General features: G+C 35.4%; 2 protein-coding genes across 4 annotated transcripts; both read right to left on the bottom strand.

Annotated features, from left to right (window-relative positions):
* Positions 1–17: 17 nt before the first annotated feature.
* LOC117240725 lies at positions 18–4,847 on the bottom strand. 3 transcript variants are annotated; one of them, XM_033506758.1, is made up of 5 exons: positions 3,595–4,847; positions 3,449–3,520; positions 3,013–3,370; positions 592–933; positions 18–163 (listed from the first exon to the last, which is right to left on the bottom strand). In XM_033506758.1, the coding sequence occupies exons 2-4, from the start codon at positions 3,494–3,496 to the stop codon at positions 725–727; spliced, it is 615 nt and encodes a 204-aa protein (XP_033362649.1). In that variant the 5' UTR covers positions 3,497–3,520; positions 3,595–4,847; the 3' UTR covers positions 18–163; positions 592–724. The 3 variants fall into 3 exon arrangements, with proteins under 3 accessions (XP_033362649.1, XP_033362648.1, XP_033362650.1); XM_033506757.1 differs by lacking the exon at positions 18–163 and adding an exon at positions 273–326; XM_033506759.1 differs by lacking the exon at positions 18–163 and adding an exon at positions 273–326 and having other exon boundaries at positions 3,449–4,847.
* A 4,702-nt stretch (positions 4,848–9,549) lies between these two features.
* LOC117240730 lies at positions 9,550–14,132 on the bottom strand. The gene is made up of 5 exons (XM_033506772.1): positions 12,880–14,132; positions 12,734–12,805; positions 12,298–12,655; positions 9,869–10,210; positions 9,550–9,603 (listed from the first exon to the last, which is right to left on the bottom strand). Exons 2-4 carry the CDS (start codon positions 12,779–12,781, stop codon positions 10,002–10,004), a joined length of 615 nt encoding a protein of 204 aa, XP_033362663.1. The 5' UTR covers positions 12,782–12,805; positions 12,880–14,132; the 3' UTR covers positions 9,550–9,603; positions 9,869–10,001.
* Between the last annotated feature and the right edge of the window lie 1,463 nt (positions 14,133–15,595).

The raw sequence follows: 15,595 nt of genomic DNA, 5'->3' as shown, positions 1-15,595 counted from the left end.
TATAATTTCCACCTATACTTACCAATATATATATACATGCATATTATAAAGTAGGCGATATTTTAACACTCACTTGACTAATAATGCGAATAACTTACAAGGTAAACCGTCATAATCACCAATTACACGCACATATATATATATACTCGAAGACAAGCTACATCTGTAATATATATATATCCCTATTGATAATATATACTTATATATATATTTATAGCAACAAAACAGATCTTATTTATATTACTTACCAATACCTACGCATATATGTATTATAACTCAAGTAGTATTCATAATATTTGCTTTCACTGATAACAAATGTTTAAAACCTAAAATAAAACAAAGGTTTCAACAATAAAAAAAAAGAAGGGGGGAAGAAAAAAAAAAGAGAGAAAGAAGAAAAAGGAGGGAAGGAAAAATAATATATATATAAAAAAAAATATTTTAAATATAAAAAAAAAAAAAAATTTTTCTTTTCCTATAAAAGGTTATTCTTATTTCTGATAAACTCGAGAAATGACAACACCATACTGACACAAAGACGCAACACACAGAAGAAACTAATAGAGAATGCTTTAAGCTTGGCAAACTTACCGCCCGACGAATTTGCATACGCTATAACCAAAACCCAGGACACATGGATTTGATCGCAGAAGAAGCGGTCCATATAGTCAAATACATTCCGGTACAAGTAAAAGTACGACATACAACAAAATGCTACTCGGAGCTACCCGTTTGGCAAGGGAATCGCACCACACAAACTCCGCCCGGACGTACGCCAAACGTGGCAATATTCAGCACCATCGTCGTTGGCCACGAGCGGAATATACACCCAAAAAGACCTCGATGCACTACGGGACCACGTCATGTTCCCGGCAGAAAAAACTGCAGTCTTAAACACATTGGCCAGAGGAGCGACAGGAAAAACAATCATCCCTGGAACAGTAAACATCCTGGGAATGAAGGACGATAACATCGGTAGTCACTCAACAACAAGCGACATCTACGTCCGCCTTGAGCAAACTCAGAGACACCATCAGTCAAATTTCCTTTGGAAATTTGAACTCCAAGGGCGGGGGTGTCACGTCCCGCGCTCCGCACGCGTGGTAACGAGAACAAGAAAACTATTCTATACAAAACGCGCGAATAAAGATTTGAATACACAAACGAACACACGGCGCTACGAAACTAAAGGAAGGATTAACAAAGCGAGGGCGACTAATAAATCCAATCGGTATAAAATAAAATAAAATAAATAAAACCAGCTAACGGATTGAACGAGTTACGAACCAAACAAATAAATCAGGAAATAAGAATAACTACAAAAGGGGAAATAATTGAAACGCCAGAAATACAAGTATATATAAATATATTTTAATCAATCAACTTGGAGAGTTACATACAAGTATAAACATATATGCTAGGCATGTAATAAATTAGTAAATATTAGAGTTAGCGCTTATAATACTATGCAATAAATACAATATTATCAATTTATGAAATATAAGTATATACAAAGTTAAAAACTAATACATACAATATTGTATTATTAAAGAAATAAAAGTTACATTGTCAGAAACATATATATATGTGTGCGCATTCTATTAAACAGATACATATTTGAAAGTAGCCTACGTTCCGGTAAAGATTTATAAAATAAGAACTACATTACGAAACATGCATGTCTATATATATATACATATATTATATTCTAAACTAAACTACTATTAATGTACGCTCGAATCGACAATCTAAGATACAGGCTACGCTCCGGTAAAGAGTTATAAAATAAGAACTACGCTACGAAACATGCATGTCTCTATATAAACATATAAATAATTTATTTTTCTAAACTAAAACTACTATTAATAATCTACAAAGGAAATAGAACACACAACGCAACACTTGGGACTAAGCGACAACCTGTCGATAGCCCAAACGCTCAAAATAATTAACACCGCAACGACTTGAGGAATTACATACAGAAATTCTATCATCAAACACAAATATGTAAACACACATTAAACGCACAATAATCTAGAAACAAAACCTTCAATACTATGTTGTCACAATACAAGATATATATGTATATATGAAATCAAATGATTGACACATAACCTCAAATACACAAAACTATATCACTAAAGAATCTGAATGAAAATCACTTTGCCAGAAATATATACATATATACGGGTGCGTGTGCGTGTTCTATCTTATTAAAAGAAATTAATATAAAATAAATAATTAACATTTCATTTCGTATGAACATTACATGGGCAAGAGAAATGTGCATATAAATACGTATATATATATATATATGCATATATATATATATATATGTATGTGTGAGTGCATATGTTTTATATTATCGAATACTCTATAAAGTGAACTACTCAAAACAATAAATAACGCAATCGAGGAATTGCAAAGCATTGGCCATACTGAAGTGACACACGACATAAACATATATATATGTACGTATATTCATACGAGTTATACTATTGTCACTTTAAAACAATATTAATAAGTGAATGTTCTGATTGCGGTAGAATAAGGAAAAACGAGCGATAGACAAAAATTACTTCAATATCAAACAAAACTAAAGACCCGTCACTAAAAACTTTACTGATGACATTTATGAGCGGCCATGTTGGATTTACACGCGTCATGGCGACAGGAATGTTAGGGATTAATGGAAGTCAGGCGCGAGAAACAAATCATGAAAACACATTGTTAACACTTTTCTTTAATAAATTTTATGCGCAACTACAAATGTAAAAATATATATATATATAATTAATTAAAAAGGGGGGCAATATAAAATTAAAAAAAAAAATAGATAATCTAACACTATCACATTTAAAATATATATATATATATATTGAACACAAAACAAAATATATCAAAAAATTAATAATAATAAGGAACATCAAACAGCGAACCAACGAAATTGAAGCAGCTACACTAAATCAAAATCGAAGTAAGGAGCTCCGGGATAAAGTTCGCTGAACTCACGCATACACCAATAGCGCACAACAGGGGAAATTCCCTTTCTCCCAGAAGCATGGTGACGATGATGTGCCTCCAAAACCTCTTCGGGAATTTCATTAGCAAAACGAACTTTCACGCAACGATCGGTATCAACGATTTCAACCAGAGGGGGTTCCCTCTCCAATACGACGATCTCTGCATCGAAGAAATTCTCGTCGAAAGTAACCAAATCGTCAAAGCCCAATTTCGACACGGTCTCGGCATCAATGTTGAATAGTTCCTCCAACCACTCTGATACTCGTGGTTTATCACAGGGCCGCATGCGTTTGATGGATCCTCCCGAGTCGCCCATGGGTTCTTCGGAATCCCTCTTTCGCTTGGGCTGAGAACAACACGGTATATTCTAAATAAAACGAAACAGAACGAATCAAGCAGACTAAAAACAAGACTAAATACGTACCAGGGAAGTCTGGAAAGGAACCTCTGATGGAAATGCCTCCGCAAACATTGTCCGAACGTCGATCACCGAAGCCTAGGGGAACAACAAAAAAGGGAAAAAACATTAAGATCACAAAACAACCATAATATGCGAATATCCAAACTTACGAAAAATAACTCAACGAAGGAGGTCCTTGTTGTGGGAGAGCAGCGGAGTTGCGCGTGTTGCCCGAGCAAACATTGAAATGATAATGATGCTGCAGCCACTAGCCCTTCCACGCGCCGAAGAAACACCGGTAATTCCCACGGTACAGCACGTGGAAGTTTCTCGCGGAACGCACTAGATCAGCGTGGAATGCTTCAAATCTCCTAGACGCTAGCTCAGCAGAAACACAGGACTGATAGAAACTAAGTCGAAATACGGAATTTACATTTTGTCACGTACGATTCCAAGAAGCCCAAACTGCAACATCCCGATTCCCACGGAAGCGTACCCCCAGCGGACCACCACCCCGTGGGGGATGGCATTATAAATAAGCGTACCAACATAGCGCAGCGTTCATTAGTTTGTTCATAATTCTTGCGATCGTTTGTTATTACTGCTCATTATTCTTTGCGTTCGTTATTGCGCTCATCACTGCGTTTAGAAATTTTGTATTGTATTTTGCGTTTCGGGGTCTTTAGTTTTTTCGGTAAAGAAAAGAGAGTCGCGACTAAGTAAAAGAAAATTTTATCTTTGAAGTCCTCATTTCATCGTTTAGACACAAACGCGCATTGTAATTGCGGTATTAATCCAGTTAGTAAATTGCTCAGTCTGTATTAAAATAGATAAATAAAGTAAGAGTTGGTAATAAACTACATTCGAGTTCAAATAATAAATCCAACAAAAACTTCGACGACCACCGGAGCGGCTGAGGTAATGGCACCAGACAGCACCTACTCCTCAAGGTAAGAAAATTAATTTTGAAAATTTCCTTCTTCTCTGATAATCTCGTTGTCCTCGAGAACTGAATTAGAACTTCCTATCATTGATCTCGTTTTATTTTCGTGAACGGTTTTGAAGATAGAATCATTGTTTAAACTTTAAACAAAGGAGTTGTCCGCTGTGTCGGCTTGTGCGAACGGTGTTTTCAGCTACTGAAACATCCGCTGATCTTCGCATTCCTCCTCCCACTGTTGGTAAAATATTACCCGTCTTTGGGCAAGGCTTGCGAAATCACACGAGTTCCACGCAGAGAGGATCGTTAGAATCATCCTCGATTATTAAACTCAAAAGGCAAGAAAATCGTGGTAACAGAATCCATCGTAGTAAATGAATTGCGCTTCGGTTCTAACGGCAAACTACTACAGCGAAATTAAAAGAGAAGAAGAAATCAAACGTAAAAATAAATTTATATAAAACAACGAAAAATCTTACGTTCCTATCCAATCCAGCAACGCTAAAATATAAATGTCCAGCTAATAAAATATATATACAATAACCTAAGCAATTCAACGTCGAAATAAAAATCCGTTCAACGAGGAAAAATATTCATTGTACCCAGCTTTAATCCTCTCCCGTGCTAGTATCCCTGCGCATAGCAGGTTAGCCGAAAAGTGAAATTCATTTACCAGTTGCATTAAGCGTCAGTTAACGCTACCCATTAAACGTAAAAGAAAATAATAAAAGTAAAATATTTTGAAATAGTCCTTAGACTATTTCTGGTGGCAGCAACTACCGTATTAATTAGAAATCTAAATCAGTATTAAATACACAGAAATATCATTTCAATTTATTTCCCTTCAGATTAAATTCAAACTCAAACTATAAAAAAAAAAAAAAAATTTTCAGTAAAATTTAAACTTAAGATTTGATCGATTTAAACAAATAGATACGTAACAGATTAGTAGTTATAAATTTTTGGTGGCAGCGGTGGGATACGCTCCACGGAGGATTAAAGTTGGTTTAAACGGTTCGATTCGCTCCACAAAGGATTAAAGTTGTTACGATTATCGATAAAATATATACCTAAGAAATAATGTCGACTAAATTAGAATCGTTGGACAAAGACATGATCTTGATGTTATCGGAAAAACTTAAAGCATGGGATGCGAATTTTCGCGACATGAGTACAACAATGAATAAATTACAAGACGATGTGCGTTCACTGAAAATAAAAAAAGAAAGCAAGACACCCGTATCATCGCCGATAATTTCCCAAGCGACAATACCGATAAAAGTTAATCCCCAATCAATTAAGTTAAAAGATGCCATAGAGACAGTACCAGTGTTCGACGGACATCGACCCTCGGTATTTCGATTTTTAAGAGCATGCGAGCGCGCACGAAACATGGTTCCTAAGCATCAAGAATCTCAGTTAGTAAAATTATTAACGAATAAACTTCGCGGACACGCATTTCTCGCCATAGAAGACACAGAAATAATAAGTTTAAACGATTTCGGGAATAAATTAAAAGATATGTTCGGTCCGGGAAAAACGGTTAACGAATATAAAGGGGAATTAGCTACAATATTTCAACGACCGGGAGAAGATATTTTGGACTACGTAGAACGCGTCAAAGATCTCAGGCTGGCGATAATGAACGGGGAAAGGTACGAGTACGGCACCGTATTTCAAGATAGGATAGATCGAGACACGAGGGAAGCTTTCGTTAAGGGGCTCCCAAACGAGGTGTATTTACGAGTAAAGATAGCAGGATACCAATCCTTAGACGATGCGTACCGCCAAGCCGTGAAAGCAACACGAGAATTAAAACAAGTGAACAATAGAATTCGATACCAACATCCGACACCTTCGGATAATTATAACCAAAATAACGTTCATCCACCATACAATAGTATCTATACTGGAAACAACCGCCAGGACTGGAGATTTGTACCGCCGTCGCGGAAACATCTAAACAACCCGAGAATAGAAGAAAATGTTAGAAAAGAAACAAGAGCAATAATTTGGGAAGAAAAATGCATAAATAAATACCTCGATAGAGATCTAAATCAAAAGAGAGATGTTGATCATTTCAACCAATCAACTTTTCAATGCAAACACCATTCCGTTACTGTGATAAGGGATAATGTCACGTTAAATAATAAGAGGACGCACGGTGCCATAGACAGGATCATGAGTGAGAAATTTTCTGAGTTACCAAACAAGATAAATAATATTAGTGCCAAAGAACTTTCAGACGAAGCAGGAACTAGGAAATTGAACAACGAGACGACAGGCAATGCTCATCCACTGCCTAACATCACAGAGATATTGGACCCGCTGGGAAGTGCAAATTGCCCCTCCACGTTCGACTTGGCAAAGATACAAAAGCAAGACTCCACGAATTTCGTGAATGTTTCAACCATAATAGGAAAAGAGATAGCGAGTGCATCTCACTCAAAAACCTCTATAAAACCATCAGAAGGAAACTTTATCGAACTCAAAGCCAAATCATTAAATTGCAAGGAAGATCACACTATAGAGAATAAAAATATAGCTATCCATAATTCCAAAACAGAATCTATAAGCAAAAAGGTTTGTAATAAAAATTCAAAGACTAATTCCAAATCTACCAAAAATATTCCTAAACGTTCCTTACAAATAAATAATAATTTAATTACAATAAGCACTTCCAGTGAAACTATTCATCCTGAAAAGGTAGAAGAAAACAAAGGTGTTGTGAATAAAGTAAATAAAGAAGAAAAAGGGGTAACTAAGGAAAAGGATTCTAAACATTTTCAAGCTGAAGAAACACAAGTCCAACGAGCTCGAAGAAATCAAAAGGGAGAAAATAGGGAATCACCAGTCGAAGATATATATAAAAACTTGAATAAATACGCTAGCCATTGGATTATAATTGGATTAAAAATACTTTATTGGTTACTACATCTAATATTTGACCTAGGTAACATAGTAGGTAGTGCTGATCTTATGATTTCCCTAGGAAAATATAGATGGTATCACACTATACTATATACAAAATATTTTTGGGTTAACATGGCTGCGGCACTTTCAATAATTTGTATCTTGAATGCTATTAGCAAGCAATTGGGTAATTGGATCGATGTCAGTAAACTTGCGTCTTGGCGCAAAATAAAAACTAAAATGAAGGAAAGGAACGAAATTCTCCCCGCACAAATTAATTTCGGACATCTAGCCAGAGAACCCATTGGTGAAGTAACAATCGAAGGGAACATGGAACCAACATACTCAGAATATCTCGAAGATCTGTTCAATAAAATTTACACCGTACAACGAATGGCAAGAGAAAATTTGATAAAACCCAAACTAAGATCAAAGGAATATTACGACCAACGAATCAACCCTCAAGATTTTAAAATAGGAGATTCGATATATCTACTAAAAGAACCTAGTAAGGAAAATTCTCCGATCAATATATTAGACGACACAAAGTGCTAGAAATCTTGCAGAGCAAAACGTCAAGATTGAAGAAAAAGGGATTCCGCGAACGGTGCACTTAAACAAGTTAAAACTAGCGCATAATCGAAATAAACAATGAATAAAGTGATTTCAGTGGGCAACGTAGTGCAGTAGTGTATGTTGTAGTGCTGTTCGTCGAATGACACAGATAGCGAAAACATAAAAAAAGAAAAAAAAAGGAAAATTATTATATGTGCTTCAATTATTGTTTAAATATAAAACGAGTTAACTCAATGAATAATTAACTAGTGAAAGTGAAAGTTACCTTGTGAACAAGTGATCAACATACAAGAAAATGTACGTGCAAATATAGGTTATGGATCGTTGCTCATGGAACATAATGTATGACAGCTACCTAAAGTAAGTGAATAAATTAGTTTCAATTGTCTCAGTGCAAAATACAAGGTTACTAAATGTTATAACTATATTGTGGATAAATCTAAAGGAGGTGTGACACTGTTCGTCGAATAATACAGATAGCGAAAACCTAAAAGAAAAAAAAAGAAAATTATCAGGTGTACTCCAATTATTGTTTGAATATACAACATGTTGATTCAATAAATAATTAAAAGAGTGGAAGTGAAAATTACCTTGTGAACAAGTGATCATAATACAAGAAGGTTTACGTGCAAAATAGGTTATGGCTCCCTGTTTGCGGAACACCATGTACAACAGCCAGCTGAAGAATAAATGAACAAATTAACTTCAACTGCCTTAATGCAAGTTACAACAGTACTAAATGTCATAACAATACTGTGGAAGCATGCCACTGTTCGTCGAACAACACAGATAGCGGAACCCTGAAAAGGAAAAGAAGTTTATTACGAGTGCTCCGATTACTGTTTGAACGTGAAACGTGTTAGTTCAACGAATAACTAAAACGGTGAAGGTGCAACTTACCTCATGAACAATTAATCACCATACAAGGAAGCGTACATGCATGAATTTCACAGATTAACAAGAAGAAATAAAATAGCTGATAAAGTATAGAAAGCGGTTAGAAAATAATCAAGATAGATTAATTGAGAGTTAGTAATAAATGTAACCGGAGTAAAGGGATATTTGGTTATGTATTAATCTACGTAGTATTGTTATGTTATTTTGAAATGCACAACAGCGATCGTACATACAATGCATTATACATATATTAAATTAAATAAATTAAACACCACCTTTATGACCACAGATATAAGACGATTGAAGGCAGCCGTAGTAAGTATCCAAGGCATATCAAAGAATCGGATGATGTTGCGGGAACGATCCAAGTAAGTGATGCAGCATCGAAAGAATAGAATCTGAAGAATTACAGACAATGTTAATCTAACAAATAAATTTAAATCATTAATAGGGGAACTAATTCATATCATGCATAGAATAATAGCAAATAGGAAGTACATGCAATAATAAATTAATAGGGAAAATAATATAATTTCCACCTATACTTACCAATATATATATACATGCATATTATAAAGTAGGCGATATTTTAACACTCACTTGACTAATAATGCGAATAACTTACAAGGTAAACCGTCATAATCACCAATTACACGCACATATATATATATACTCGAAGACAAGCTACATCTGTAATATATATATATCCCTATTGATAATATATACTTATATATATATTTATAGCAACAAAACAGATCTTATTTATATTACTTACCAATACCTACGCATATATGTATTATAACTCAAGTAGTATTCATAATATTTGCTTTCACTGATAACAAATGTTTAAAACCTAAAATAAAACAAAGGTTTCAACAATAAAAAAAAAGAAGGGGGGAAGAAAAAAAAAAGAGAGAAAGAAGAAAAAGGAGGGAAGGAAAAATAATATATATATAAAAAAAAATATTTTAAATATAAAAAAAAAAAAAAATTTTTCTTTTCCTATAAAAGGTTATTCTTATTTCTGATAAACTCGAGAAATGACAACACCATACTGACACAAAGACGCAACACACAGAAGAAACTAATAGAGAATGCTTTAAGCTTGGCAAACTTACCGCCCGACGAATTTGCATACGCTATAACCAAAACCCAGGACACATGGATTTGATCGCAGAAGAAGCGGTCCATATAGTCAAATACATTCCGGTACAAGTAAAAGTACGACATACAACAAAATGCTACTCGGAGCTACCCGTTTGGCAAGGGAATCGCACCACACAAACTCCGCCCGGACGTACGCCAAACGTGGCAATATTCAGCACCATCGTCGTTGGCCACGAGCGGAATATACACCCAAAAAGACCTCGATGCACTACGGGACCACGTCATGTTCCCGGCAGAAAAAACTGCAGTCTTAAACACATTGGCCAGAGGAGCGACAGGAAAAACAATCATCCCTGGAACAGTAAACATCCTGGGAATGAAGGACGATAACATCGGTAGTCACTCAACAACAAGCGACATCTACGTCCGCCTTGAGCAAACTCAGAGACACCATCAGTCAAATTTCCTTTGGAAATTTGAACTCCAAGGGCGGGGGTGTCACGTCCCGCGCTCCGCACGCGTGGTAACGAGAACAAGAAAACTATTCTATACAAAACGCGCGAATAAAGATTTGAATACACAAACGAACACACGGCGCTACGAAACTAAAGGAAGGATTAACAAAGCGAGGGCGACTAATAAATCCAATCGGTATAAAATAAAATAAAATAAATAAAACCAGCTAACGGATTGAACGAGTTACGAACCAAACAAATAAATCAGGAAATAAGAATAACTACAAAAGGGGAAATAATTGAAACGCCAGAAATACAAGTATATATAAATATATTTTAATCAATCAACTTGGAGAGTTACATACAAGTATAAACATATATGCTAGGCATGTAATAAATTAGTAAATATTAGAGTTAGCGCTTATAATACTATGCAATAAATACAATATTATCAATTTATGAAATATAAGTATATACAAAGTTAAAAACTAATACATACAATATTGTATTATTAAAGAAATAAAAGTTACATTGTCAGAAACATATATATATGTGTGCGCATTCTATTAAACAGATACATATTTGAAAGTAGCCTACGTTCCGGTAAAGATTTATAAAATAAGAACTACATTACGAAACATGCATGTCTATATATATATATACATATATTATATTCTAAACTAAACTACTATTAATGTACGCTCGGATCGACAATCTAAGATACAGGCTACGCTCCGGTAAAGAGATATAAAATAAGAACTACGCTACGAAACATGCATGTCTCTATATAAACATATAAATAATTTATTTTTCTAAACTAAAACTACTATTAATAATCTACAAAAGAAATAGAACACACAACGCAACACTTGGGACTAAGCGACAACCTGTCGATAGCCCAAACGCTCAAAATAATTAACACCGCAACGACTTGAGGAATTACATACAGAAATTCTATCATCAAACACAAATATGTAAACACACATTAAACGCACAATAATCTAGAAACAAAACCTTCAATACTATGTTGTCACAATACAAGATATATATGTATATATGAAATCAAATGATTGACACATAACCTCAAATACACAAAACTATATCACTAAAGAATCTGAATGAAAATCACTTTGCCAGAAATATATACATATATACGGGTGCGTGTGCGTGTTCTATCTTATTAAAAGAAATTAATATAAAATAAATAATTAACATTTCATTTCGTATGAACATTACATGGGCAAGAGAAATGTGCATATAAATACGTATATATATATATATATATATATATATATATATGTATGTGTGAGTGCATATGTTTTATATTATCGAATACTCTATAAAGTGAACTACTCAAAGCAATAAATAACGCAATCGAGGAATTGCAAAGCATTGGCCATACTGAAGTGACACACGACATAAACATATATATATGTACGTATATTCACACGAGTTATACTATTGTCACTTTAAAACAATATTAATAAGTGAATGTTCTGATTGCGGTAGAATAAGGAAAAACGAGCGACAGACAAAAATTACTTCAATATCAAACAAAACTAAAGACCCGTCACTAAAAACTTTACTGATGACATTTATGAGCGGCCATGTTGGATTTACACGCATCATGGCGACAGGAATATTAGGGATTAATGGGAGTCAGGCGCGAGAAACAAATCATGAAAACACATTGTTAACACTTTTCTTTAATAAATTTTATGCGCAACTACAAATGTAAAAATATATATATATATAATTAATTAAAAAGGGGGGCAATATAAAATTAAAAAAAAAAATAGATAATCTAACACTATCACATTTAAAATATATATATATATATATTGAACACAAAACAAAATATATCAAAAAATTAATAATAATTAATAATAATAAGGAACATCAAACAGCGAACCAACGAAATTGAAGCAGCTACACTAAATCAAAATCGAAGTAAGGAGCTCCGGGATAAAGTTCGCTGAACTCACGCATACACCAATAGCGCACAACAGGGGAAATTCCCTTTCTCCCAGAAGCATGGTGACGATGATGTGCCTCCAAAACCTCTTCGGGAATTTCATTAGCAAAACGAACTTTCACGCAACGATCGGTATCAACGATTTCAACCAGAGGGGGTTCCCTCTCCAATACGACGATCTCTGCATCGAAGAAATTCTCGTCGAAAGTAACCAAATCGTCAAAGCCCAATTTCGACACGGTCTCGGCATCAATGTTGAATAGTTCCTCCAACCACTCTGATACTCGTGGTTTATCACAGGGCCGCATGCGTTTGATGGATCCTCCCGAGTCGCCCATGGGTTCTTCGGAATCCCTCTTTCGCTTGGGCTGAGAACAACACGGTATATTCTAAATAAAACGAAATAGAACGAATCAAGCAGACTAAAAACAAGACTAAATACGTACCAGGGAAGTCTGGAAAGGAACCTCTGATGGAAATGCCTCCGCAAACATTGTCCGAACGTCGATCACCGAAGCCTAGGGGAACAACAAAAAAGGGAAAAAACATTAAGATCACAAAACAACCATAATATGCGAATATCCAAACTTACGAAAAATAACTCAACGAAGGAGGTCCTTGTTGTGGGAGAGCAGCGGAGTTGCGCGTGTTGCCCGAGCAAACATTGAAATGATAATGATGCTGCAGCCACTAGCCCTTCCACGCGCCGAAGAAACACCGGTAATTCCCACGGTACAGCACGTGGAAGTTTCTCGCGGAACGCACTAGATCAGCGTGGAATGCTTCAAATCTCCTAGACGCTAGCTCAGCAGAAACACAGGACTGATAGAAACTAAGTCGAAATACGGAATTTACATTTTGTCACGTACGATTCCAAGAAGCCCAAACTGCAACATCCCGATTCCCACGGAAGCGTACCCCCAGCGGACCACCACCCCGTGGGGGATGGCATTATAAATAAGCGTACCAACATAGCGCAGCGTTCATTAGTTTGTTCATAATTCTTGCGATCGTTTGTTATTACTGCTCATTATTCTTTGCGTTCGTTATTGCGCTCATCACTGCGTTTAGAAATTTTGTATTGTATTTTGCGTTTCGGGGTCTTTAGTTTTTTCGGTAAAGAAAAGAGAGTCGCGACTAAGTAAAAGAAAATTTTATCTTTGAAGTCCTCATTTCATCGTTTAGACACAAACGCGCATTGTAATTGCGGTATTAATCCAGTTAGTAAATTGCTCAGTCTGTATTAAAATAGATAAATAAAGTAAGAGTTGGTAATAAACTACATTCGAGTTCAAATAATAAATCCAACAAAAACTTCGACGACCACCGGAGCGGCTGAGGTAATGGCACCAGACAGCACCTACTCCTCAAGGTAAGAAAATTAATTTTGAAAATTTCCTTCTTCTCTGATAATCTCGTTGTCCTCGAGAACTGAATTAGAACTTCCTATCATTGATCTCGTTTTATTTTCGTGAACGGTTTTGAAGATAGAATCATTGTTTAAACTTTAAACAAAGGAGTTGTCCGCTGTGTCGGCTTGTGCGAACGGTGTTTTCAGCTACTGAAACATCCGCTGATCTTCGCATTCCTCCTCCCACTGTTGGTAAAATATTACCCGTCTTTGGGCAAGGCTTGCGAAATCACACGAGTTCCACGCAGAGAGGATCGTTAGAATCATCCTCGATTATTAAACTCAAAAGGCAAGAAAATCGTGGTAACAGAATCCATCGTAGTAAATGAATTGCGCTTCGGTTCTAACGGCAAACTACTACAGCGAAATTAAAAGAGAAGAAGAAATCAAACGTAAAAATAAATTTATATAAAACAACGAAAAATCTTACGTTCCTATCCAATCCAGCAACGCTAAAATATAAATGTCCAGCTAATAAAATATATATACAATAACCTAAGCAATTCAACGTCGAAATAAAAATCCGTTCAACGAGGAAAAATATTCATTGTACCCAGCTTTAATCCTCTCCCGTGCTAGTATCCCTGCGCATAGCAGGTTAGCCGAAAAGTGAAATTCATTTACCAGTTGCATTAAGCGTCAGTTAACGCTACCCATTAAACGTAAAAGAAAATAATAAAAGTAAAATATTTTGAAATAGTCCTTAGACTATTTCTGGTGGCAGCAACTACCGTATTAATTAGAAATCTAAATCAGTATTAAATACACAGAAATATCATTTCAATTTATTTCCCTTCAGATTAAATTCAAACTCAAACTATAAAAAAAAAAAAAAAATTTTCAGTAAAATTTAAACTTAAGATTTGATCGATTTAAACAAATAGATACGTAACACGAGATATTTTGATTGTTTCGACGCTCGAATGGTTGTGCATTGAATTAGCACTGTGAAATGGAGTTCAACGAGTGCTTAAACGTCGAAATATCTCCAACGGGAAGGAAATGACGGCTATTTTTCGTCATAATTTTTGAAATCTTCGCGATTTGCGAGATATTTTGATCGTCTCGACGCTCAAATGGTTGTACATTGAATTAGCACTGTGAAATGGAGTTCAACGGAAGTGGTTAAACGTCGAAATATCTCTCAACAGAGGAAATGACAGCTATTTTCTTCAAAATCGCGGTTGCGAGATATTTTGATTGTTTCGACGCTTAAATGGTTGTGCATTGAATTAGCACTGTGAAATGGAGTTCTACGAGTGCTTAAACGTCGAAATATCTCCAACGGGATGGAAATGACGGCTATTTTTCGTCAAAATTTTTGAAATTTTCGCGATTTGCGAGATATTTTGATTGTTTCGACGCTCAAACGGTTGTGCATTGAATTAGCACTGTGAAATGGAGTTCAACGAGTGCTTAAACGTCGAAATATCTCCAACGGGAAGGAAATGACGGCTATTTTTCGTCAAAATTTTGAAATTTTCGCGATTTGCGAGATATTTTGATTGTTTCGACGCTCAAATGGTTGTGCATTGAATTAGCACTGTGAAATGGAGTTCAACGAGTGCTTAAACGTCGAAATATCTCCAACGGGAAGGAAATGACGGCTATTTTTCGTCAAAATTTTTGAAATTTTCACGATTTGCGAGATATTTTGATTGTTTCGACGCTCAAATGGTTGTGCATTGAATTAGCACTGTGAAATGGAGTTCAACGAGTGCTTAAACGTCGAAATATCTCCAACGGGAAGGAAATGACGGCTATTTTTCGTCAAAATTTTTGAAATTTTCGCGATTTGCGAGATATTTTGATTGTTTCGACGCTCAAATGGTTGTGCATTGAATTAGCACTGTGAAATGGAGTTCAACGAGTGCTTAAACGTCGAAATATCTCCAAC

The sequence above is a fragment of the Bombus vosnesenskii genome, unplaced genomic scaffold, assembly GCF_011952255.1.
Source record: "Bombus vosnesenskii isolate JDL3184/JDL3185 unplaced genomic scaffold, Bvos_JDL3184-5_v1.1 scf7180000014854, whole genome shotgun sequence".
Taxonomy (NCBI): domain Eukaryota; kingdom Metazoa; phylum Arthropoda; class Insecta; order Hymenoptera; family Apidae; genus Bombus; species Bombus vosnesenskii.
The sequence above is the reverse complement of the archived record's forward strand: the minus strand, read 5'-3'. Positions and strand labels throughout refer to the sequence as shown.